This window comes from Rutilus rutilus (genome assembly GCF_951802725.1).
Source record: "Rutilus rutilus genome assembly, chromosome: 16".
Taxonomy (NCBI): Eukaryota; Metazoa; Chordata; class Actinopteri; order Cypriniformes; family Leuciscidae; genus Rutilus; species Rutilus rutilus.
This window is the reverse complement of record NC_140224.1, coordinates 8725771-8750647: the sequence shown is the minus strand read 5'-3', so window position 1 is coordinate 8750647 and position 24877 is coordinate 8725771. Positions and strand designations below refer to the sequence as shown.

General features: G+C 38.0%; 1 protein-coding gene across 1 annotated transcript; it reads right to left on the bottom strand.

The window, feature by feature from the left end:
* Window positions 1-9527: 9527 nt before the first annotated feature.
* Window positions 9528-23485, bottom strand: LOC311306078 (uncharacterized protein). The gene is made up of 9 exons (XM_084434261.1): window positions 23271-23485; window positions 14581-14659; window positions 14346-14461; window positions 14152-14224; window positions 13984-14053; window positions 13297-13833; window positions 11214-11307; window positions 10840-10927; window positions 9528-10750 (listed from the first exon to the last, which is right to left on the bottom strand). The coding sequence occupies exons 1-9, from the start codon at window positions 23357-23359 to the stop codon at window positions 10418-10420; spliced, it is 1479 nt and encodes a 492-aa protein (XP_084290387.1). The 5' UTR covers window positions 23360-23485; the 3' UTR covers window positions 9528-10417.
* Window positions 23486-24877: the final 1392 nt, after the last annotated feature.

Below are 24877 nucleotides of genomic sequence, written 5' to 3'. Positions count from 1 at the left end.
AGCATATAGCTTAGAGCGCTAGTTTGTTGTGATATCAAAAACAGTGCATAGCTGGTATGTGAAGTGGTCCTTTATTGTCAATAAAAACGGTTTGTCATTCGACAAACTGTTTTTAGATGTAACTGCTTTCACTTTTTTTACATTCCTTGAATCCTTAAATATGGATAGCAGAAGAACTAACATCTGTGGACTTTGAAAACCACAAACAAAAATAAACACTTAAAATCACTTGAAATATTTCTGCACAAAAAAGCAATGCATTCAGGAAATCACTTTTTTAGTGTAATAATTTTTTATATATTATTTTAATAGAAATTGCACTCACAAGCAGCAACTGCTAGTCAATGAAATATCTTTTGAGCACAACTGCATGACTTTTACATGCCATTCAAAAATCACAATTTTAAAATTCCCTGACATTGGGGGGACCCAGCATATGCGTATACAGTACGGGAAAGGAGAGCTTGCCACTTGTGAGGGGGTTAAAGTAAGATGAGATAAAGGAGTTTAGATGAAAGAATAATGAGATGAAAAGGTTGAGAGGTTTAGATTTAAAAAAATGTAGATTACAAGACAGCACCACTTTAAATCAATGTTCTATGAGAAGAAAGATTAGGAATCAATGGGTGATGGGTGACTATCATGATTAGATACAGGGATTTTATCAACGGTTTTGTAGTTACCCGACGAACACTGTCCTCATCCGATTCTGAGAAATGTCTGTTGTAGAAGTGACGTCCCTAAATAATGATGAATGAATTAAAAACCTACCATCACATATCTTAGGAGCCCAAAAGTGTATAACTGCTGCGTTTCATGATGCACGTAAGCACAGCACACAACAACAAGTTTATAATGCAGTAGAAAGGAAATTTTGTTACGGAGTAACAAAGAAATCAAGCAAGAACAGATTATAATTTCAACTACATTTCTCAGTAACCTGGCACTAAACATATGAAATATCTTTATTATTAACATAATCTATATCCATCTATATCTAAAAAACAAAACAGTAGTTGTAAACTAGTTTAATTTAAATGTAATAATGTTCTGTATTTGTTCAGATTTAATGCTGACAATCATCCAAAACCCTGTGCTGGATACCAATACTGTTGTTATTAATAAAAAGAAAAGAAAAAAGAAAAAGAAAATATCCAGGTGATATTTGATACCTGGCTGTGATGTTCCACTAAGTCTTCTTCAATGCGTTTCTCACTAGGGTAACCACTGTCTCCTCCATTCTCTGAGTCCTGTGAATGCAAGAACAGTTAATAGTATAAATCAGTTTCCACAAAATATCACTGAATTTAATACCACTGTCAACAATGGATATATATTCTTATTCACAAACTGACCTTTTGATCTGTGTTAGCTCGATGTGTCTAATTCATTTCATTCATAAATGACCAGCCTGTTCGAGAGACATAATTGGAGGTGAAATTAATAAAAATTAGTGTGCATTTGTCCCAAAACAAAATATGCATTTCAGTATGGACCTGACATACTGTTACGGCATCCAGTCTCCGTGATTCTCCCTGTACTCAATCTCGAGCGCCCTCTCCAGAATACTAAGGGCATTGCATACTTCTCCTAGTATAGATCATTTACGTTCTGATTGCGCTGCACCTGTTCTGAATCATCCCTGATTACCCATACTATATCTTACTCAATCACTCAGCGTCCTGTGCGAAGTATTGTTTCACCCTGTGTTGCATGTCTGAGCGTTTTCCTGATTTATCCTTGCCTAACTTGCTTCTTCGATTGTCTGCAGCCTGACTTCTGACCCAAGCCTGTTCCCCGGACTCTGATTCTCGCTGCCTGCCCTGAACTCTCGCCTGTCTCAGCACTCCGTTGTCTGCCGCCTGCCTCGACCCCTGCCCGTTTCTGGATTTCGAGTTCACGCCTTTATTCTGGCCTATTGGCTTATTCGTTTTGCCTGGCTTAACTGTTCAATAAATATTGTTGCACATGGACCTGCCTCTGCGTTCTGAATCGCAACAGAATACTTCGCCAAACGAAGATCCAGCAACAATGAATGCCCTGTCAGCTGCTATCACCGCACAAGCCTCCCAGTTGCAACTCATCATCACCAGCTGTCTCTGTTGTGTATAAAACAAGACACTGGATGAGAGATTTATGAATGCAACTCTCTTTACTTCACGGAGAAAACGGAACTAAACATTTCAGACAAAAACAGCTTAATTCGTCCTGAGCGGACATAACATTTTCCCCTCTCTGGGGGGTTCCACTATGAAAAGTAGACACAAAGTCCTTCAGGTAATTGGGCCGTGCCCTGGCGCGGAGAACACACAGCTGAAGGTGAGGCGAACAGTGGTGTGGAGGCTGGGGAAAAGGGCAGTGACAATGATGATGGGGGCACTGGGTGTGACAACGAGGGAGTATCTTCAGGCTGTGCGGCTGCTTGTGGTATGGAGTCCTCCTGTTCCGCTCTGGGTGGCATTATGTCCCCGCTGTTCTGAGTTAACATTGCAGGAGGTGGTGGCACCTTCTGAGGCCAGCTGGCGTGCCAGCGGGAGCCATCATCTAGGAGGTATGTGGCTGGTCCCAGTTGGCGGACCACTTGCTGTGGAGTGGACCAAAATGATGCCATATTGTTTTCCCTGTGCGGTCGTCGAGCTCTCACCCAGTCTGCCACAGTGATATCTGGTATCCTGACCCTCTTTTTCTTGTCAAACCACTGTTTCATCTGCTTCTGACGGCTGGTGACTGAGGCTTTGATTGGTGCATGTGAGTGTGTTCTGGACTGCGGTGGGGCGGAGCCTGTCCAGTGGTAGGTGTAACTCCCGACCCAGCATGAGTGAGGCTGGGGAAACCTCTGTGGTTGAATGCTGGGTAGCACGGTAGTGTAGCAGTGTTAGACGTATGGCTTGTTTAAAGGAACAGCCCTGGGCTTGATGTGCTCTGATGCCATTTTTTAGGGATTGATGGAAGCGTTCCACCCCGCCGTTTGCCTGTGGATGATACAGGGCTGTACGGATGTGTCGAATCCCCCTGTTCTCCAGGTATGAAGTAAACTTCACAGATATAAACTGTGGACCATTGTTGGTGGTAATGGTCTGTGGAAAGCCCCAGCGGGAGAAGAGGGACTCCAGAAAGTCCACAATGACCTGGGAGGTGACGGAGCCGGTAGTGGTCAGCTCAGGCCATTTGGAGTGTAGATCATACACTATGACCAAGAACCGCTGATAGTGGGGGGCACCGTGGATCTCGCCACATATGTCTAATTGCAGATGCTCCCATGGCTTTGAGGGCCAGGCCAAAGGTTACAGGGGTGGCGGGGGTCGACGACCAGTATGCCTGGCCACCACACCAGGTCGCGGCATCTCTGTTTAAGTTTCACTATGCCCAAGTGGCCCTCATGTGCCATGGCCAGCACACGGGCGCGAAGGGCCCCTGGAATCACGGTGCAAAACCCACGCGCCACACATGTGTCATTCCAACAAGAGAGCTCCTGCTTGACCCGAGAAAAGGCTAACAGCTCCTCTGGTAATTCCCTTGGCCATCCCTGACGAATGTAGGTGCAGAGCTGGGAGATGACTGGATCCTGTTCTGAGGCTGCCTTCAGTTCCTGTAGAGTGACTGTGGACTCAGTCAGGCGGGGCCTGGGCAGGAACTGACCGAGAGAGAAGGTCTGCAATGACATTATCCCGGCCCGGGGTAAACTGTAGAGTATAGTTGTATTGGCGGAGGCGGTCATACCAATGATGCATTCTCAGCGGCTTGTGACCGGTGCCAGTAGAGGAGAGCAGAGCTGTCAAGATGCATGACAAGATGCATGAACATAAGTGTAACACAGTTCAAGCTCAGGGAAGGAGGAGGTGGGAACCGGCAAATGGTTAAAAAAATGATAACTTAAATTAACTGCAAAAAGGCTGAAAAAAACTGAAAAACTGAATAACACTTTCACTTCTATTCCAAATATTAATTAATAAGCAGTAATATTTACGTAGTCAATGGTACATATATTCAATATATATTTGCTTGACTCACGATCTGAAGCATTCTCTCATGGCTCCTCTTCCAAACGGCTGTAAAAGAAATATATCCCAATTAATCCAACGAGAAAACAATTAATCAGTATTAGCAACATATTTACAGAAATGCAACTTCCAGCTCATACTGAAAACAAGTGTATGTTGGCACCAAAGTACCTGAGAGTAAATCTTGATAAATATGTCGTCTTTTGCCCATTCACCAGTAAACACATTGTATCTAAAGAGCAAGAATACATGTTTACACCAATGCAAATCACTTTAAATGTAGCTTTCTATTCCCTTTCATTCTCAGGAAGAAGTTATCAAACTTTTACCCTCAGCAGTGACTAGAAATCGGCCTCAAACTATGTGGCTGAGAGCTACAAGGAGATGTAAATGCATTTTACCATTAAAAAAAGTATCTTCTATATTATGAAAATAATATTTGTAAAATACACAAGTGATTTTTCTTCTTCTTTGGGACAGTGAGTGAAAGAGTCAATACAGCAAATACTGATGGGCAAAGTCCTAAGGGCACACGTCCAATATTTACATAAGTGTGTGTTGTTGTTTTTTCCGTGGCCCAAAACACTGTGTACCATGTAGACTGTAAAGACCACCCATTGGCCCAACGAAGGAATCCAATGGTTTGGGCGAAGGTATAATGCGTGTATGTCTTTTCAGCACTCCAGTGAAGTTCACTTTATTTATTAGAATTTTGTTTCAATATTACTTTAGCTCTATGCTTAATCTGACTCCAATTTCAAATGATAATCAAATTTAGATAGTGTTTATTATTAGAAAATAATTATAGATGAATTAATTTAGATCTTTAATTATTCTGAGTATCCCATACTTTCAATTATTCATTCATTAAGGGACCCGATGCCGCACAGAGTCACACGCCCCGGGTTTACGTGGATCTCACGGACACAGTCTTGCCAGTCTGATCTTGGTCAGAGGGTGCAGGGTTTGCTAATACCTCTTTAGTTGGTTGCCTACTGCTCACTCATACAAAAAAAAAGTAGTTTATTTAGCCACTTCCGTACAACTTGCCAAGTCAGTGATAGACAGAAATCAAAAGGTCTTCAGATGACGTGCCTACTGCTCCGTTCATATGCGCCTTTAGTTTGACCTATCCTGGACAAAGATCTGTGGTAGCACCAGCCTCCTCATAATCTACTAAAATAATGATTTCAGGAGAGTACAGACTAAATCAAATATAACATTTTATTTGTCAGGTAAAAATTGTATCATGCCAATTACACAAGTAAATGATTAAAAGCCAATTCAGAAATAATAAATACATGACATCACTTGCTCAAATATTACTCCAAGTGTAAGAAATGCATTCCTGACAGAGACACACAGTGGTGTGTGAGTGTTTTCCAACAGGAAAACACTGAAACAGCACTTTATGGGGGGTTTTCCTGGTTACAGGTTCCCCAAGACTGTTCTGCCACTTGCCCTTAAATACCCAGACCAGAACAAAAGGGTTATACAAATATATTTTAGACCTGTTTTGGGTCAATTCATGTACCCCAGGGGTAACACCTGGTTTCGGGGGAGAGGAGAGAATTATCAGATATCTTGAAGAGACACCACCCAAAGAGGAGAACAGGATTCTCCTAAGTTTTCAATCTTTCTCATAATACCAATGACTGCAATGAAATTAAGACCATTTTACCAATCGCACTGAGACATTTAAAATGATACCAAACATGAAAAGGAAAAAACAATAGATTCACAAGATACATCATATGTGATATAGGCATTTTCAGTGAACTTTTAGTGACTTGAATCAGGGGGGAAAGGAAGGGAGTATGGGGAGAGGGGGATGCATATATAAACAAGGAGATAAGTTTGGACTCAATGTCCTGTGCTCTTTCTTTGCGATCTTCTGTCCAGGGTGCGTTTTATTGCTTTATTGTAGGGTGAGTTTTATCTCAGCTTTTGTCTTAGCAGGAAAATCAATTCTTACAAGACCAACCCATCAAACACAGTTATTTAATGGCACACACAACCATTGACAGGCAGTCAAGGGATATTTTTAGAGGTGTGAAGTTCCAAATGTTTAAAGTTGCTGAAACTGTGATCCATCTGACATTGTGTGTCTCTTATTTAACATGCAATCACAAATTCTCTGAGTTTGACTTGAACGTGTGTCAGGTGTCTGTGGTGTGGCACAGTGGTAAAAACTCAGGACTGGTAGCAGGAGGAAGCTGAAGGTTCAGTGATGATGGGACACAAGGGTCAATCTCATGGCCAGTGTTGCGGAGTCACTGATTAAAAGTAGAGACGTTACAAACGTCACATTTTTCAATAGCATGAGAGTAGGTCAGGTGTTTCCAAAATAATTTTTGGTGTATTTTCTGTTTCTGTCACCAAAAACACTAATTTTTATATGTACATCATATTAAGAGTTCAGATGCAAAAACCTCTGTCCGTCTTTTAAATGAGCATTTTTTTATCAGGCTCCTATGTTTAGGTACAGTAATTTCACTTTAATGGCAATGAAAAGGTTATTAGTCAGTTATTGAAATGCCTTAATTTAAAAAATATCACTTTAGACAATTTATTTGTATTTAACAAATTTGATTGTCTTTTTCTGTAAAACCAGCTTAGTCCATGTTTGCTTTTTTTCTGCAAAAACCTCTAAGTCCACCTTTTTGAACAACAATACATGAGAATCAGTTGCAAAATCACTAAATATGCTACTGAAAATGATGAAAGCAGAATTCGGAATGTAATGTTAGGGGTTAACAGTTTAGGACCCAAGGACCAGATGTTTGAAAGAAGAATTATAAAAAATTGAAGAAAGGTTTTACTGAAGATTGTTTGCAGTTTCATGAGCAGAAGTCAGCTTCAAGACTCACACAGGAGTTCGTAGGCCACCCCGCTTACAGTTACAAAGATTACAGCAGTTATGCCATTTCCAAGGTCTAAGCTACATCATTGCTTACAGGTTGAATGATTCTGATTGGCTAAGAAATTGATAAACATAGTAATTTTCCACACATATATGTTTTAACATGTTGAAGACCTTTCTCAAACACAAAACCAATCCCTATTTAATCTCTGGAAGCCGGGATAAATAGGCAAGCAATGTTCCTGCATTCAAATATCAAATACTGACATTAAAAAGAATACATGAAAATAACATTTCAGTAATCACACTGGTAACTTCTATAATAAAGTAAAATCTCCAGAGAAGTCATTCAACTCATTTGATATTTAGAAGGAAAAATATTGATTAATACCTTGATTATAATCACTCATTACATATACATTGAAGCAGCAGTGGATTCCAATCCACCCCCTTCAGTAAACAATGAAGAAACTGATCCACACAGTAGGGGGAACTGTGATGCAAAGTGGCTGCCATGTCCATGTTGTATTACAGCTGTTCTTTAATGTAAGTTATGTCAGTTTCTGTCAGAGTTACAGCAGTACACGAAACGTTGTGTTTACATGATACTTGCAAAATCATGTCATTATTGCCACTTTAACGATTTTCTTTACATGCACGCCGTCATTCATCTTGAAATTATATGATTTGATTTGCGTCTTCCAGTTGCATAAACACTAAGCCGTTAAGTTGAGACTGTGTCTGAAGAACTAGTATGACCAACTAGCAGTTGTTAGCCTTACATTTCATTATCAAATTAGACTAATCTACGTTTTTATGTAACTGACTTAAAAAATGAATGAACAGTCTGAGGGCTGAGGCTGGTATTTAGCAGATTTGATTTTAAATGCAGAGAGCATTCGCTCAAAATCATTATCTCATTTTTGACAGAGGTGGCACTTAGAGGCTTTTGCATCTGATGTCTTCATGTTTTTATATGTGCTTGCTTAATGTTAAGCAAGTATGTTTGATCTTCCATTTTCCATATTTGATGAGCTCTATATGTATGTTTATCAATGTTTATATGTGAATAAAATTCTAAATTAAATCTGTTCATCATATAAAGCAAACTTCATCACTCCATTTATACAGAATATAGAATACTTTTACAATCTCCGTATGAACCTTTGATCTGTCAAAGTTTCGGTTGCATGGATTTTTAATGGATCAACAGAAATATCTTCATTCGTCCCATAAAAAACTCCTACATCTGTCTATATGGGTTGAAGAGTGAAAATGGTAGCGATCCACTCTATACATTATGGATGCGAGAAAAGAACAGGAGGAAAAGAGGTATGCTACAATAAAGGACATGCAAGAATAAAAGGACAAAGAAAGTTTGAATCAGAGCTGGAAAGTTCTTAGTAGATTTAATGTAGGGGATCCTAATACCAGCCTAATAAAAATAAAGAAATACCATCAGCAAATATGGTATTAGATTCCTATATATAATTTTAATGACATCTTGCACCCTATAGGAATCAGAATTGGAAGCAGAATCGTTACATATGTTGATTCCCGGAGTCACAGAGTCACTGTTCTGTGATTCCACAAAGAATTTGTCAGGAGTAGACACCAGGCTTGGTTATTTTATCAACTTTGTGCTGCAAATTCTGAATAACAACTGCAAGAGAGCTAGCATTCTATACTATGCTGTAGTAAACGTCTCAAGTTCAAATGTCATCAGTGAAGTAAACCTGCCCATATGCTAAAACAACCAGTAAACCTAGATCCTGTGGCCAAGTATATTCAACCAATTATTTATAGAAAGGTCAAAGTGAGACAGAGTTCAAATATATGTCAGACACATATGGGCATAATGTCATCTTTACAGGGAACCACTTAAGTATAGAAACGTTACCCATGTGTCACAAGACATCACGTAGACATAGACATCTCCTAAACAGTACAGGACTACCACTGATACCTAACCTTACATACTATATTAGAGTAGGAATTCAATAGTATCATGACCAAATAACTTAAATTAATTAAGGTAGGCTTGTAGGTAATCAAAAATGAAAACACCTATGATTAAATTAGGCAAGAATTTGTGTTTTTCCTTGCAAAAGTCTGATATTTGAAGCTGATAATTTATTTTTAATTTTCATATTCAAATAGTAAATAGCTAGGTTAAATGAGCACTAAAAAGTAACATCTCTGCTGTACATTATAATCAGATTTTATGCTTGTAAAATTCTAGATTGGAGCTTTAATTGTGCTTGAAGTCATGATGAAATGAAAGTATCAACAGATCTTTTTTTTCTCTTACTGTGACGTACGTCCTAATGTAACAGATTGTCGAAAAAGAAAGTAGGGCTTTGTGTGTATCGTTTGTTGATTGATTTTGAGATATGGGTGTTGGACTCAAAAATCGAGGCAGATGTAAGAAGCAAATGTAGTGAAAGGGAAAAAAGGCAATAGGTTCAATATGGGAAAAGCACGTATTCCATAATAGATGCCAGTCTAGATGGATTAAAATTGCTAGAGGTGTCCCTGTCTGTGATGTATGGCTCCAGGAAGTTGAGGATGGACATATATTTCCACCTCCGATGGCAGGTTACCAAATGAGAAAGCAACAGCGAATGACAAAATAATCACCACTGAATCTTTATTATGCTACCACAGATACACTTATACAAGTCATCAAACTAAACTAATTTAAAGACCATCAAAGCAAAACAGAAGTAGCCTATATAATTAAAACAAACTAACTCAATGCAAATCAGTGGCTGTAATTAAATCATATCACATGATACAATGTAGAAACTATCGAGCATACATAAACAGTTATTAAAAAAGAAGAAAAATTAACTTCATTCAGTGCTGAAAAATAGTTTCTGCGATCCGAGCAGCGTGCACTAATATTTTCAGTGGCGCTTTAACACGAAACAGGAAACTTGTGAATATTCATGTAAGCTCTGCCCAGTGTCACTGAAATTCTCAGACACTGTGAATAGTTCAGAACACCGGCCTCACGCTGTTCTCTCACGGCCCTCAGCCTCATCCTGCTTGTCACAGTGTACAACAACAAGTACTATACTCTTTGCTTATGTACCAGAGAAACATGCTCACAGCCATCTTTAGAATATTGTCTTTGAACTTCCGTTTTAGCGGTAGCTCCGTATATTTCTATGGCATCGCTGTGGAAGAGTAATTAGCTGGTGAAGTGGATTTAATTATTGTAGAGTTAACGAAAGTTATCACGAGCATTGTAATGTTTAAAGCAGATGTCTTAACATATGTCAGTAGACCAGGAAGATTTTAAAACGGGTAGTTCATTCATAAATTCTTAAGATCGCTGTGGAAATACAAACCGGAAGACAAAAGACAACAAGCGCAGCGCTGAAAAGGGGCGGGGCTACATAAGGTCTATACAACTTTCATTTTTAACTTGCATCACAAAAATAAACTACAGAAATATTTTTTTGGTTTCATTGAGAAATTATAAGTGACACTGAAAAAAAAAAAAATATATAGAACATTTTTAATGAACCCATTTTTAACTTAAATTTTATTTATTAACCATTCTCTCAATAAGAGAAAATAGTCGGTCCATTCTCTCCCTGCTTTCCTGTGCTCTCCTCTCATCTTCCTCTCGTTGAAAATTGATGTCTTCTCTAAGTACCTCGACCAGCTCATCGACGTGGCCTCTTTTTCTCTTGGCTGGTGGTGATCGTGGCTCCTCCTCATCTTCGTCATCCACTCCTGAACTTGTCCCTGATGTGTCCTCAGGGAAGGAGTCAAGTAGGATAGGGGAGTTGGTGGAATGCCTCTGTCCCAACACCTCATCCATGAGGGCAAACCACGGCCAAGTTTCAGCACTCGCTCCCTTACACTTGCAATCCTACGGCAGAGCAAATAAACCATGCCTGTTAACAAAAACAACAACAGCACAATAAATTTCTGCAAAGAAGTGCCAGTTAACTTGCTTACTTTGTATTTTTTTTCTAAGTAGTTCCATTTTTTTCTGGCCTCTGAGGGAGTGGCCTTCGCCAGCAGGCCCATTTTCTTCAGAACTGTCCTAAAACAAGAGAAAAAGGAAACACTTATGAAATACATTAAGACGAGCGCAATCTTGACATAAATGCAATCTTAACATTACAAAATATGACACAACAGGACATGCATACAAAAGTCCTCAAGTTTGGTTCAAACATTTGTAAATGTACCTTGCATGACAGCACTACAAAAAACAACAAAGTGAAAGACTATTGCCTTATCTCCTGGTTGTCTTATTGTTGTGGGCTTTGTAGGGTGAGGACTATTTGCTATAATACACAAGAAAGCCTAGTGGAAATAGGCCTTACCGCCAAGCCACACTGTTCGATTTACTGTTCCCGGTAAATAAATGGTCGTTGTCAGCCCTCATTTTAATAAATTCAGCTGTCCGCACCTGGAGCCCTAAAAAAAAAAAAAATTACAAGTTTTGCAAGCGAAGGGTCCATCAGTTGTATCCTTAATTGCCCGAGAAACGAAGGGCACATTTGAAGTCACTTTAGAACAGGGTAGCCTTTGGCTGGATCCCAAATGGCACACTCCGGCCTTGTGGACCTCTTTCGAGTTCACACTTGGTGACTTCAGGAAGTGCAGACCTAAGAAGTGTAGACCTGGCTTCGAGTCCACAAGGGCACGCGAGAGTGTATTTTGGGACAGGCTTGATGATATCATACCACCAAAAGTCAAACAGCCACAAAACTCTACCCTCATTTATCTGATTGGGCGTTCACAATGATTCCTGGGTAGGCAATTCATGTGGAGGGTACGAAAGGCGGGGCACAAAGGCGCCGCTCGCGAGCACACTCCTGAGCGCTGAAATGCCGAATAGGACACTCTATAGACTTGTTCACTTGCCGAGCATGCGCAATTTGAGGCCACGAGACTGCAAGTCCACATGAAGTGTGCCATTTGGGATCCAGCCTTCGTTGCGCCGATGTGACGCAATCACACTTTAAATGACTCTCCAGAGGACGCAGCCTCTGAATTGGGACAAAGCTCATATTATAAACAGTCACTTGTCACCAACTAGTGGCATAACAATGTAACCGATACAATCGTTGTTTGAAGCGCCAACAATGTACAATGGCATAACAATGTAATCGATACAATCGTTGTTTTTACAAAAGGTGAATTGCTCTAACAGTGTGTGTCCACTACAGTGGCAAAACTCTGCTCAGTGCCGCTGACAACGCTATAACACCTCCGCTTTGGGGTGTGTCTGTTGCGAGTGTGTTTAATAAAAAAAAATTTAACACACGGACAATATAATCATCAGAGATGCACGAGATTTGTAAAAATAGGCAAGCTTTGTTTCCAAAAATACAGATATTCTGTCAATTTTATAAACTTTTGTAAACCTACCCAGTATAATCACAATGAACACATCCAAACTGAAATATTTAATATTACATATAACAACTCCAAAGCGTCTAATTTGTAAATACATTTCGCTTGCTATTTGCATAAAGTCAAGAACTCGTCTCCATACCGGCGTGATGACTCCGACTTCCAACCAGATGGAACTCGATAATATTCTGAATGTTCTGATCCAATCTGACTTCTGACCTGTAATGCCGCCTGAATCATAATCATACACTGTTCGCTCGTTGGCCAGAGGAGAACTGGCCCCGACTGAGCCTGGGTTCTCCCAAGGTTTTTTTCTCCATTCTGTCGCCTAATGGAGTTTTGGTTCCTTGCCACTGTTGCTTTGGCTTTTGTCTTGCTTAGTTGGGGACATTTAATATTCAACAATATTATTGATCTGCCTTACTTAAGATGGACGATGACGCAATTTTCTTCTAGAAACAAATTTTGTTGTATTATTTTCATGTTATCACTGTGACGCTGCTTTGATACAATCTGTATTGTAAAAAGCGCTATATGGATAAAGGTGACTTGACTTGACTTGAACTGCCCAACCTTTTGACGCTCTCTACGCTTTCAATCCCACAATGCACTGCGCGAGTGTGAAGCTCCACTTCCATAGGAATGAACTGAAAATGCTCGCTCTGCTCTGCTCATTCTGTACCAGTGGACATGCACCGTTATGATCGCTACCGCAGACATCAGTGTTTATATCCAAACTATAAACTTTTATCCCAGTGCTTCTGTGATCATTTTAATATTTGCAAGACAGAAACAACGATACTGTGTGGTTGAAAATACTGTTTGTGAAGCTGTTTCATAGCTACACATAATAACTGCTTTCTCTGGGTCAGCAGCAGCGCAAACACAGATTTGAATGTTCCGTTGTGATTTTGTCAAATGTTTAATAGACAGAGGCGAATTGTTGTCATTTAGGAATGAGATTGAGTGAGCGATTACTTATGCATCTCTACTTCTAGGGTGTTAAAAATAGTTGTGTTCATGTGGAAAAAAAAAACTCGGTCTCACCTTTGATCCTGTAACTAGATATTGCTTTAATCTCATGTGGACCACCTTGGACTTCAGACCTATTGCCAGAATTTGATCTTACGGATGTTCTTGGTGACATTTTCACTTCAGTGTTCTTGCCTATTAGGCCCGGAGTCTGAAGCTGGCCCAAAGGCATTTGGAGATCAAGGCTCTGATACTGTGATTCAACACTTCTCCTTCCTTCCGGGGATTTAGGAGTTTTCTCCTCATGCTGAGGCTCTAAGAGAATTTGCTGGACAACCTCACCAGCACTGGATTTCAAGGATCTTCGCTTCTTGGTAGATGGAGTTGTGACCGGTTTAGGGCTACTTTTAACATCTGCAGCAGAAGCTTCCTCGTGATCAACCTGAGGTCTTGCAAGAGGTGTTTTTGGTTGCTCAGATTTCCATGGTGATTTAGCAGCAAAGTCACAAAAAGGTGACATACTGTCCTTTTTAATTTTGCCATCTTCTGGTTCATTCTCAACAGATTGATCCACAGATGGTGGTAAATTTGACCCATCTTTTAAACAAGTGTCTGTAAATATAGCACACATGACAATCACGGATATGAAATTATATTCTAGCAGAATTAGCAAAACTAGGGGGAAAAACAACTTACATAAAATGTGTTGCAAACAAATACATTTATAGAACATTACAGAAAATAGATTTCATGATCACTAACCCAACGAATGCTCTGACTTCCTCTTCTCTGCATGAACGGGTGTGATTTTTTCCTGCTGGTCTTGCAAAGCCTACAGGATGACAGAACCAAACTTTAACAAAATAAATAAATGATAAATTAACAAAAATACCCATCATCTGTTTCACAAGACTCACATCAACTACACACCTGAGCTGTTTTGTCTTTTCCAGCCGTGGACAGCCTCTTCTTCTTCTGTGTCTTTGGAGGTGGGCACTCAAACCTAGCATTATGACAAGATGAAACCACACAAAACAAATTATTCCCAGAACAAAGATTCTCCAAATCTCCTAAAGAAAACTGTAGACTTTTTTCATAATAATTATAATAAAAATCAGACTCACCTGAAAGAACGATCAATGATTGTGATGAGATCACCATGCTTTAACCGTTCAGAATGATTGAGAACTTGTCCATTAATACGTGTGGGGTTCACGGAGCTTAAATTGGTCAAAATTAGCTTAAACAAGAGAGAGACAATAAATTAACAGCATGTCATGTGTTCTTATATGCAAAGAAACAGTTTAAGGAAACAAAAGATAAAGTCACACTTATAGTGTTATACCACAGCATAATTACCTCGTTCTCATTCAGCTCTATTTTACAGTGCTCATCTGACACCTGTGGCTGCTGAATACGAATATCACAGTCCAGCTTCCTAAAAAGGCAGAGTCTACATTAAAACTGCTTCTTTGGCCACATTTGCATTTTTGGTGAATGAGAAATATTAAACTATGATGCATGTGGTGTATTTATTTATTCAATGCCATATCAGCAGCAATGGCTATTCATGGCAAAAATCAACAGTATTTCAACTTGATTACAATATCATTTCTATGCACTGGTTTTAATGTGGTGTAAGTTGATATTCAAAGATGCATCTCCCATGTATTTCTATAGTTTCACCATAAATTATCCAAATAGATTAAAATATAATTCTATCAATAGCTTCTTGCATTAGTGCATTTTTTAAGGTAACATTTTGTTTTTGCTCATTGATGTCTAGAGTATTTCAAATAATTAGTTCGCAAGACGAACGATATATGGACCACACATTCAAGTAGCCTCCATTATTAATTTGTTGTTCAAGATTTCCTGTTTTTAATTATACACATTAAACAATTTAGTTTAATTTGTCACCATTCACTCTTGTCCACTTTAATAAATCACTATTATCAACAGCCAAACCAGCCAAACATAACTGTAAATAAAATAAACAATTATACTTCGGCTGTTGAATCTGACTGGTTGACGAACGTTCTAAGGTGTGCAATTATTTTCAGGGAAACGCACGGCTAAAGTAGTTCCAGGCAGGGATTAACTCTGCTAACATGCAGCCCAATGCGCTCGATCTGCCATTTTCAATGTCTAACTTCACAATCAATGGAAACGGTCAGTTTAATTTTAATAGGCTAAATAAAGTATATAGTCCTATCTATAATCAATAGAAAATTAAGCTGAATAAAGTTATATGAATAAATTGATAGTCCTGCTGCATGGGTTTTCGTTATTATTGCAGATAATAGGCCTATAACAAATAAATAAATGTTGTAGGCCTAGGCCTACTTGTTATTATAGCTAGCCTACTGTCAATAATATATATATATTTTTTACGAATTCATAAATAAATAAAATAATATTGACGCACATGCTTTTCTGGCTCCTTATTGCAATCTCTCTCTCTCTCTCTCTCTCTCTCTCTCTCTCTCTAATAATTGCTTTTATACCTGCAAGATTAGTGGCTCAAACCTCCGTAGCTCTAAAATGCCGTTTTGGAATTAGCAACGGAGGCTTGGGATTAGATGCGTGAGAAATATTAGTCCTACACACAAGAGCGTTTTACTGACAAAAACTTGACAAACATCTTGAAATCAAATAGCCTACATCATCTGAACAATGTTTCGAGGTGTGGTAGTAGGCCTATAAGCGGAATAATTGACTCCACTTCGCGTCGTAACCGCATTACTCGGCTGTGCATTATTTTTCTAATAATTGAAAGTCCCGCCGTCAACTATTCCTAACATGAATTATAAAATGTCTTGTAACATGTCCCACGAATACATGTAGGCTACTTCATGCCCAAAAATGGCTATATGGGGAGGCCGCAGACCTGGAGCCGGCAGATATATGGCCTAGGCAGTTTTACGCCCCTAGCCTACAAGCGACACGATTGAGGTATGTTAAATAATGAACTTGTTGTTTAGCAATGATGCAACATTTATTATTTATAAATGATTAGCTAAGGGTTGATATCAATTCATTTATTTATGTCAATAGATGGTTCTATAATTTAGGCTATTTCGAGAGACAATAAAAGTACTTGACGGTCAGGGTGATGTTCTGTCTGGCTCAAACTTAACCGTGTAGGTTTAGTTGCCCCTAGTCTTCTCTTTACCCGCACTGTCTCACTCACTTTCAGAATTAATTTTATTTTAATTTAATTGTGTTGTCTGTCTTTAGCTTGCGTGAGATGGCTTCTTCTGGTAAGACCCTGTTTGATCCTTGCATTAAAACAAACTCCACATGGTTTCTGGAGTAACAGTGATATTGGAACTTGTTTTTTTGGTGTGAACACACAAAGTACACATTTAGGCATATATGTATGTACAATATGTATGCCTCTCTCTCTCTAAGTAAAGAGTTGAACTGCACATATTTTTATTATTTCCGACGTCATGATAAAACCCACATTAAAAACTTTAGTCCCATATGGTTTGAATGTAGGCTACTGTAGATTTTGGTTTGAGTTGTTTCTTATAAATGAGATGATCTAATTATCTAATTTATATCTTAATATACATTTTTCTTAAAATAGCTTACTGATCTGGACTAAAATTTATGTGCACGAGTTTTATCGTACTCTGATCACACACCTCTCATAAAGGTGTGTGTTTGCTTTAGCTACTTATAATGAAATCTCTCTCTCTCTCTCTCTCTCTCTCTAAACTTGTATAAACTATAAACACCCATCTCTTTTTTTTAACTGCATTCCAAACCAATAGCTTTTCTAGTAAATAAACGACTTAAAGAGACATACATGGACATGTTTTTAATGTCATTTTCAATTTTCTCTGCACAGTCAGTGGCATCAGTGACCAATCATCAGTGGCCAAAAGAAATCAAAGTGGCGTGACACTTTTTCCAAGTGTTCCACCAAGACAGTGCCTGTGCCGTTGTACATTCAAGATCAGGAGCAAATTGATGCAACCCACACTCACCTGACATCAATTCTGGACAGCACACCCACACACACCCACAGTGACAAGATCAAGTTCACTATGGATGTCCTTTTTCCAGAGGTAGTTCTCGTGTGTTAGCTGTGCTCTGCATCGTGTCAGAATCACATTTTTACGTGTCACTGTTTTAATGTCAAATAGTTTATCTATAATGTGAGAGTGAGACCATTGCTTTATAAAGAATAGTTTTTGTGGTTAATATAGAAAAGGCACTTTTGATTTTGTTGCAAAAAATTAAACATGCAAAATTATGCTTGGCTTATTTGGGGTGTGATCAATCTCAATTCTTTCTCTGGTGGTCCATCATCTGTGCCCTGGCTTTTGTGGGACATTTGTCCATCTTGAAGGCTGAGGAAAAATTTCTGCGAGGACCTGTCATTGACATAAGGTACTGTAAGGACCCTATAAAGGCAAAAATGGTCAAACATGACATCATGCCATTAACAAGTAACCATTTTTTTCTACCACTATCCAACTTTTGCTGTTTTTTTTTATTTTATTTTTTTATCAGTGAGCAGTAGCACTTTGACAGGAGGATAGAAAAACAGTTCAAGAAAAGTGGCAAGCCATAGGTCAATCAATCTATGGAAGTCATCCTAATTCATGGTGTTAATACATATTATGTAGTATTATACATAAACTATATGCAATTCAATATATTATTATTTATTATTATATTATTGTACTTATGATATTAAGTAATTATACTATGCATTATTATTATTATTATTACTGTATACTGTTTGTTTATTTTTTTGTCTATACACTAAACTATTCACTATTACTTCTCACTTTATCTTACTTACTATTTGCATTGCACTGTAGTTGCACTGTACCGTATCATATGTATTATAAAGGATCCATCAGTTATCTTTGTTATTGCTAAAATCGGGTCAAAGACAGAAAATACTTTTTCCACAATAAGAAAACTTTATTTCATTTAATGTGAAAATTAAATTAGCCTATATCTCAATATGGGGGTCTTCACAATTCTTATCCAAAAATAAAAAGCCAAATACATGACAAGCCTGAGCTTTGACAATTCCTTATTAAAAAAATATTTTATAAGTCTAACTATCGAGATTTTAAATAACTAGAGATGGAACTTTTTATACATCATGTACAAACCACTGAAATCGGTTGATAAATGTAAAGGTTATTTTTGTTTTTATCCAGAAAAACCGCTGCTCACCCGTTTACTTGCATTTGTTTAAAGCTCAGTCTTGCCCTCAGCAATATGGCAGACACGTATCGCAGCAGTGGCGGATCTACGGGGTGGCAAAGGGTGGCAGCTGCCACCCCTGGGATACAGTCTTGCCACCCCTGTTGCCACCCCATTTATAAATCAGATAATATTTTTTAAGTATATTTTATGTTCATAGCCTACACGTTGAAGGCCAGGGAGACCCGCAACAAACTCCTCTCAAACAGAAATCGCCGATTTAGAATCCCCTCCCCCTCACAATGGTTTCACCCATCACTAGCAAGGCAGCGACCCCCGCGAAAATGAAATTTCACCAGTGGCAGCAGGGCAGCCTCCACAGTGCATCTGTACGCAGTGTCTTGCATCCCGACTGGAGAGACTGAGCTGCCCAGAGCCTCTGAAGGTGAAGTGAGTTTCCCCAGGTGTAGTTTAAATACACGTTTAACTTAAAGTTACATTTGTAATGAATGTATTGTGTGCTAAAGACGATTCAGCATCAGCAAAAACAGCGAGTCTATTACGTTAGCCAAAAATCAGCGGTCAAATTGCTCCCTCGTGATTTGTAAGAGCACTCTTCCCTTTGATTGGCCTAATTTTTATTTTAGTAAAGACAAGAACAGCTTAATAAAAAATATAAAAATATTGTTTGTATCCATAACGTTTACTGATTGTCGCCGTTATGCCGACGTACGTTACGTTACAACACACAATACAGTGCCAGTTAGGAGATCGATAATTTGATTAGCTAAGCAGTCCTATTAAATCCAATTCCTCTCAGATATCACAGCAATGAAACTAGGTTACAACTGGGGAAATAACAAATACAATAGGATTAAGTATGGGCGTTAATAGTTGGGAGAAAATATGATGCGTAATAATGATTAGATCTGCATTTGGTCTTAAAGAGGCAGCAGTCTAATAAACCTGCTGACGATTGCTCCATTAATGTGAATCAGAGAAAATCAGTCGCAGCTCTTGAATGATATAAGCTTTAATCTATCTATGATAAACTATGCAGTGTTATTTTAAATCTGACTTTATTAGATGTCTTTTTAGCCCATATTACTCCTGAACAGTAATGTCAGTAGACATTTCTGAAATTAAAGCACTACTGGATATATAATTTGTATATTTGTTTAATTGTATACTTTTTTTTTTTGTTTGACCATGTGTTTGTACTTTGTTTTTGGTGTCCTATGTCTTCTGAATATAAAACACAGAAGCCTGCACCCTTCTGCATAACGTATGTTTTATTTGTTTTGTTAAATCATTGCTTTTTCTTTTGCTATAGATATTTATTTTACATTTCAAAATATAAAACAATATTAATTGTGTTCTAATTTTTTTTCCCCCTTTTTTTTAATATAACAAAAAGAACCGATAAGAATACCGTTAAAGTACCGGATCGATAAGGAGTATTGGTAAGAGTAGTAATACAGAATGATACCCATCCCTGTTGGCAGCAACAAATGAAAAGTTATGGCCAATTTAACTGTGATTAAATTCAGAATATATACGTCTGCCATATTTTGCCACCCCTCAAAAATTCCTGCCCCCCTCTCGCCACCTCATAAATATTTTTCTAGATCCGCCCCTGTATCGCAGCAATCTATGTATTTATTATATCTAAGAGGCTGCAGACCTGGAGCCGACAGATATACGGCCCAGGCAGTTTTACGCCCCTGCGTCCAGTAGGGGGAGGCTGTACAGTAGTATATGAGCCATCAGAACAGACCTTATCCACCTTATTTAGTTATTTTTATTGAATTTTCAAAATTACAGAATTCAATATCAAGTTCTTGACACATTTCTTTTACACATTTTCACATTTTGTAAGTAGGCTATAACTTGAAACAACAATAGTTTAAATAAAAATAAAAATAAATAAACTTAAAAATAAAGGGCATCACAAACATATGTTAAATTCATTTAGCAGAGATATAGATTTTTGGGCTTTTCGATTTTTTTAAAACTGTAAAGTCTCTAAATGCATTTTAAAGGCTGCTTTAAAATGAGCAAACTTGGGTTTTGAGTTACTCCGTTTAGTTTGATGAATATAAAATTTTCCTAATAACAAAAACAAATCGATAACATATTTTTCTTTTGGAAAAGTCATATTCATCTGAGTAAGACAAATTTAAGACTAGGTTGCAGTTAATTTTAACACCTAGAAATTGAGACATTTCATACCAAAAGATTGATGAAAAGGGACGTTCAAAAAAATAGTGCACAACTCTCTTTCACAATTACAAAAACAGCAATTGTAATCAATATCCGGATGAAAACGCTCTAATGTGTCATTCACAGGATATATTCTGTGAGCAATTTTAAATGACACTTCTTTGGTTTTATTTGTTACACAATACCGACTAAGAACTCCCCAAAAATGTTCCCACTCAAGTGAGGAAAACATATTAACCCAAACCAATTTAGATGGAGGAGAAGAGATATTAACAAAAGGAGATCTAATCGATTGATTTGTAGATTTGGAATTAGTACCATAAATATTAGCAATATAATATATTGCTTATGAGAGTCGTCTATCCACCTTATTTTGCAAAGTGGAAATAAATACGATGACGTAGGCTATACTTCCTTTTAATGTGTTAGACTAAAGCTGCGTCCAAAATCGCATACTTCCCTTCTATATAGTAGACGAAAAACAGTATGTGACAAAAGCAGTAGGCATATGTCCAAATTCACAGTACTGATAAAAGAGTAGGCAAAAAAGTACCTGGATGACCTACAACTTCCAGCGCAATTCTGGTGTGCATATGATACTATATAGAACATAGGCTACTTTTTTTAGCAGCCCTGAAATAATTACTCAAATTCAAAATAAGTACCTACTCAAGAGAGTATGCGATATCAAGCCAGACAAAGATTGATTTCACAACTTGGTGAGAACCAGATGACATTAAATTTACATGATATACTGCAAAGAGGATCTGGTGAAATTTGTTTTCATTTTTTGTTTTCTTTTTTGAAGATTACTGGGTTATTAAAAAGAATTTAAGGAAGTGTAGGTTGACCTCTTGATCCACACTCCAGTCCAGATGGTGGCGGCAATGCAACAAAACGCTGGTTGCCAGCCGCCATAGAAGAAGAAGAAGAAGAAAGTATGCGATTTCCATAGACTGTAAAAGAAATGGACACAGCGACCCCATAGATTTCAACGGAGAAAAGTGAAGCAAATTAGAAGCACTCACTTCCTGATGGCTGAGCGTACTGCGCAAACTCAAACTGAGCTTGACGACGTAGATGTGACGTGAGCAGCCTGTCTGACAGTTGTAAGTCTTCTAGTAGCTGTGCCAAGAGAAATCTGAATTATTCCCTTCCGAATCTTGCAGAAACGGAGAGCATGAGTATGAGCTGTCCATGAGCTAGGAGCAGGAGAAACTTTTTGACTCTCTATGGGCTTCTCCCTTGACTTTATCGGACTTTATGCCTCCACGTCCCCCCGATTGACTGCGAGCTTCTTCTCCTGTCAACGGTAATTTCCAGAGAGTCGCGTGGTTATGACGCAATCATTAGCCTATTTTTACAAAAACTGCTTCTACGGGGCCATAACGTAAGATACAAGGTAATGGAGCCTTTTATACATTGTCGTGTTTCTTTAGAAATAAACAATGGACAAATAGAGTCATCTCTGCATTTTGGTTGCTTAATGACATTCATATGGGAACGCAATGTGTGCCATTTCACCAGATTTGTAAGGTAAATAATCTATAAACCTGCAACATTTCTATCGTAAAGAAGTGACCAAATATTAAAGGGATGATCTTCCATTAATGAAGTGGAAAGCGGAAATGTTGGCGGTTTCTCACAAATGTGTCGCTCAAATACACACAAGAGAAATACATAAACTACTGCTGCTTTAGAACCTTAATAATGTCATTTAACTTGCACCATTTCACAGGCACTGCATTGTGTCACACATTAAGCATGTTCGTGCAAAGAACTCAAAATGGTGATTGAACGGTAAATGCAACAGATAACGTTACACTATTAACTATTTGATTAAAACATAAAAAAAACAAGCAACACGCATTGTCAGCGTGTTCACACATTACAATAATGCTTTTGACCAAAGCTGACGAGCTTCTTGCAGCGTGCAGATCATACCGTCTGCACCCCCACATCCACATTAAATTCTGGTGCATAGGTTATGGTCAAAACAAATATCTTGCATTTTTTAAGCTTGAACCAACTATTATGGTACACTCTGTGTACCATATTAAAAGATATAAGCAGAAGTGGCTTACCTGAAATCTAACACATTATATTTTGGCACCATAGGCTATGTTAACAAAGGCAGGAAACTGGTTGACCACACTAATCATCAAATATTAGCACATTTTTATTTTTTAAAAACAACATTGCTGTAACTACATATCCATACTACATTCACATGTCAGTGTAATATAAAAAGATTATAAATCAATGCATTTATTGACTACAAATTACCAAAAATCAGTTTTTGTCTCTCTAACTTGAATTGGCGCCAAAGCACTTCCTGAAATGATCTAAGGTCTACGTGAAACAATGGAAATGTTTGGCACTTGCTATTTAGTTGACATTTTAAACAAATTGCACTGTGGTTCTACTTGCAATGATAGTGTGCGTGTTATTGTAGTACTTTTATCAACAACAACAAAAAATGTTTTTCATGTTCCTCACTGTACATTCACAGCATTATAGTTGAAAATATTCACAGCCATCGTGACAAAAATGAGAAATATATGAGAAATATTTGCGTGGTGCCCCTGGGCAATTGCTCATAAGGCCCTATGCAGCCATGTAAGCGATAATTATAAAATGTTACTGACCTTCCGAAGAGACAAGATGCTATGAAGAGACATTCAGTGCCATCTTCTCCATTTTTTTCGATCTCCACTATCTTCCCCAGCAAAGGCATTTTAAAACAAATTATCTTGTTTAGCAAACACAAAAAAATACAAAATTAAAAGTCTATCCACTGTCACGGGTCACAAATTTGACACACGGCAATGAAAACCGGATACTAGTTCTAGCAATGTGGTCTGTGTAGTTCAATTGATCATCAATTGCAACTCCAAGGTTCCTGGCTGACCTTTATAGAGTTATGAGGTCTACTGAGACTAGCTGAATGGTGAAGTTGTGATGAAGTCTTGGGTTGGCTGGGACCAGAAGCAGGGTTTTTTGCAGTTTCTCTTTTGCAGGAGTTTCAGGGTTTTTCCTGGCTCAAAACAGGCAGAGGTAGACCATCAAATAGCCTATAGCCTACTGTGTTTCCCACAGTATTGTTGTGGGTGGATTTTGTATTAGTATTATATAATATTATATATAATATTAGTCCAGTCATTTTATGAAAAAAGGTTGAACAAATTGCAACAGAAGCAAACTCAACTGATTTTGTATCCTCAATAGCCTATGTCCTGAGTAAGGGAAAAAAAAAGCCCCGAAGAATCCCATTAGGGGAAAGTTTCTAAAGTTTCGCCTATTCATTCTTTTTCTTATGTGAATAGGGTACAAATTTTACCCTTTAGATATCACCATGAAAATTACTGAGTTGATTACTTACATCAAGACAAACAAAAAATGTATTACAAGTTTTTTTTAATTGTTTGTTAACATGGACAAACGGTGCATAATCTAATTACGTATGTGCTAATTTGCATAAATACCACAACATGTCTAAACATTGGGTATAGCCAGGTGAAAATGTCTTGTTGAATCTTGTTGACACATAACAGTAAAAGACTTAATGTTAAGGTCTGAATGGAAGTTACACATGAACATTAATACATAGAGTCAGGAAGAAGTACTTTAGAAACCAGCCTTTATTAATTATTATTGCAGAGATGGGGTTTGGGGCTGGGTCCGTGGGACTGTTTCTGGGGATTCACTTTTTATTTTGCATACCTTTTGACTTCTGCATTCTCCTTACCATTGTCTCCTGTTCTTCCCTCAGACTCGTCCCCCAGAAACAGTCCCACGGACCCAGCCCCAAACCCCATCTCTTAAAAATGAATAAAGGCTGGTTTCTAAAGTACTTCTTCCTGCCTCTATGTATTAATGCTCATGGGTAGCCTAAATGGGTTCCATTCAGACCTTAACATTAAGTCTTTTACTGTTATGTGTCAACAAGATTCAACAAGACATTTTCACCTGGCTATATGTTTAGATCTGTTGTGGTATTTATGCAAATTAGCACATACGTAATTAGATTATGCACCGTTTGTCCATGTTAACAAACCATTTAAAAAAACTTGTAATACATTTTTTGTTTGTCTTGATGCAAGTAATCAACACAGTAATTTTCATGGTGATATCTAAAGGTAAAATGTTTATCCTATTCACGTAAGAAAAAGAATGAATAGGCAATATTTGGGTCTTTTTCAAAACTTTCCCCTAATGGGATTCTTCGGGACTTTTTTTCCTTACTCATGTAAGG

Coding starts and splice junctions, on each gene's coding strand:
- LOC311306078 (XM_084434261.1), bottom strand. CDS start 23,359: ATGCCTTTGCTGGGGAAGATAGTGGAGATCGAAAAAAATGGAGAAGAT. Junction 14,462..14,580: donor TAGAGCTGAATGAGAACGAG/GTAATTATGCTG, acceptor CTCTTGTTTAAG/CTAATTTTGACCAATTTAAG. Junction 14,054..14,151: donor GAAAAGACAAAACAGCTCAG/GTGTGTAGTTGA, acceptor GTCATCCTGTAG/GCTTTGCAAGACCAGCAGGA.